The sequence below is a fragment of the Penaeus chinensis genome, chromosome 36 (assembly GCF_019202785.1).
Source record: "Penaeus chinensis breed Huanghai No. 1 chromosome 36, ASM1920278v2, whole genome shotgun sequence".
Lineage (NCBI taxonomy): Eukaryota > Metazoa > Arthropoda > Malacostraca > Decapoda > Penaeidae > Penaeus > Penaeus chinensis.
This window is the reverse complement of record NC_061854.1, coordinates 3,339,527-3,342,026: the sequence shown is the minus strand read 5'-3', so window position 1 is coordinate 3,342,026 and position 2,500 is coordinate 3,339,527. Positions and strand designations below refer to the sequence as shown.

The 2,500-nt window shown below is 44.1% G+C and overlaps 1 protein-coding gene across 1 annotated transcript in view; it reads left to right on the top strand.

The window, feature by feature from the left end:
• LOC125044636 overlaps nt 1-2,500 on the top strand; it is a 119,856-nt gene that overhangs the window by 73,525 nt on the left and 43,831 nt on the right. The window contains exon 29 of the mRNA XM_047641403.1: nt 931-1,061. Within this exon, the coding sequence (XP_047497359.1) occupies nt 931-1,061 (131 nt within the window). The remainder of the gene's footprint in view (nt 1-930; nt 1,062-2,500) is intronic.

Here is a 2,500-nt window from a genome sequence, read left to right as displayed (position 1 = left end):
TTGCTCTGTTTCTCTTGTGATATCTCCCACTTCCTCCTCCTCCTTTCCAATTCCTTGCTTTATTCTCTTTCTTCTTCTCCTCTTATCGTTATCTTCATCTTCGTCTTCGTCTTCGTCTTTACTCTCGTCCTCACTCATATCTTTCCCTTTTCACTTTCCCTTTCCCTTCCCCCTCACCCTCATCCTCCCCTCCACCCTCCCCTACACCCTTACCCTCATCTTCACTCTCACTTTCACCTTAATCCAGTCTGTTTTCTCCTCCTCTGCCTTTCCCCTTCTTATTATCCTATTCCCCTCTTCCCTCTCTCCTCTCTCTCTTCCTCTTTTACTTCGTCTCACCTCTCATTTCTTTCCCCACCTTTTCCATCTATTTTCCCTTCATCTCTCCTGCAAAATCTTCCTTATTTTGTCTCTCTTCTCTGCCCTCTTTATTCTTTATTACTACCTTAATCTTTTGTCTCTTGCCTTGTCCGTTTCCTCCTTTTCACCTCTTCGTCTCTTGCCTCTTGCCTTTCCCTTCTCCTCCCTCTTACCTCTTTATTACTTACCTTTATCTCTTTTTTTTTCTTTCCTTACCCTTTTCCACCCTTTTTACGTCTTTGTTACTTACCTTCATCTCTTTTTTTCTTGTCTTACTCTTCTCTACCTTTCTTACCTCTTTATTACTTACCCTCATCTCTTTTCCCTTCCCTTACCCTTCTCTTACTCTCCTTACCCTTTACTGCTTACCCATATCTCTTGCCTCTTGCCCGTTCTCTCTTACCTCTCTCCTTACCTCTCTGCTCCTACCCTAACCTTATGCCAATTGCCTTACACTATTCGTCCCTAATTACCTCTTACTACTTACCTTCATCTCTCTCTCTTCTCATCCCTCCTTTCCCCTTTCCCACTACCCTAATCTCTTGCCTCTGTCTTGCCTCTTGCCCATAGGTGCCAGTTCGACGCCTGCGGTTGTGACACGGGCGGCGACTGTCACTGCCTCTGCACCGCCGTGGCCGCCTACGCCCACGAGTGTAACGTCCATGGCGTGTACATTGCGTGGAGGACGCCCGATTTCTGCCGTGAGTATACGATGAGGGGAAGGAGATGGAAGGAGGGAGAAGGAGAGAGAGGGAGGGTGGGAGATGGGAGGGTGGGAGATGGGAGGGAAGGAGGGAGAGAGGGGGAAGGAGGGAGAGAGGGGGAAGGAGGGAGAGAGGGGGAAGGAGGGAGTGGGAGGGAAGATGGGAGAGAGCGGGAAGGAGGGAGTGGGAGGGAAGGAGGGAGTGGGAGGAAAGGAGGGAGTGGGAGGAAAGGAGGGAGAGGGAAGGAGGGAGGGAGAGGGAAGGAGGGAGGGAGAGGGAAGGAGGGAGGGAGAGAAAGAGAGAGAGAAGAGAGAGAGAAGAAAGAGAGAGAAGAGAGAGAGAGAGAGAGAGAGAGAGAGAGAGAGAGAGAGAGAGAGAGAGAGAGAGAGAGAGAGAGAGAGAGAGACAGCCAAACAACAAGTGGGTTCTCGCAAAGGGTGAAGTAGCCACCCACTCCCAGCAAATATAACTGTCTCTTCCTTCTCCCGGGCAACCCTCCCGTTAGAGTATTTGTAAAAGCTATCATTTAAGAAAACACAAAGTCTAAGATCTTACTTTTTTTCTCTCTCTCTCTCTTTCTGTTTTAATCAAGAGGGAAATGGGAATCGAATTTGAAAAGGATTGTATGAACATTTGGGGTTTTAAGTTTTAGTTAGGAAAAAAAGTTTAGAAGAAAAAATCTTTAGAAATAAACATTTTAAACGGGTTGTATTAATGAGTAACGAAACGAGATTTTACTTTGTTTTTTTCAATGCTAAAAGTTTCGAAATAACGGTTTTACAAGGACTTCATTGGAATCTAAGGTTTTGAAATTTATAAATTTATTTAAGCTTTGAAGCAGAGTAGATAACAACTTTAAAAGAGGCTTAAATATGCGTCGTAAAATATATCCCATTAATCTTTTCGATTGACCCTTACTCACTCCACGCGTCACGTTTGTATATACAAAACATTAAAACGCCGAGTGAGAGATAAAAAAAAGAGAGAGAGAAAAAAAAATTATGTATATTTATAGCTTCGAAATTATATATATTTCGCGCCACTCGACTTGATCTATCGTCCGTCAGATGGCGCGCCGAGAGACTCTTAGCTGACGGAGATAAAGTATTTTTGAACTTGTGTATCATTTGCTATTTTTTGTTCATTCTATATATGTTGCTTGCGTAAGGTATCTTGGTACTGTAATTGGTTTAGCAGTATGAAATGGTTATGATGGTGATGATGATTGTGATTATTAGTAGTAGTATCATCATCACCATCTTCACCACCACCACCATCATCACCATCATCTCCACCACCATCATCACAATCATTATCACCACCACCACTATCATCATCATCACCACCATCATCATCATCATCATGATCACCACTACCACTAAATCACCATCACCCCCATCTTTCACCACACCCATCACCAGCAACCATATCCTTAC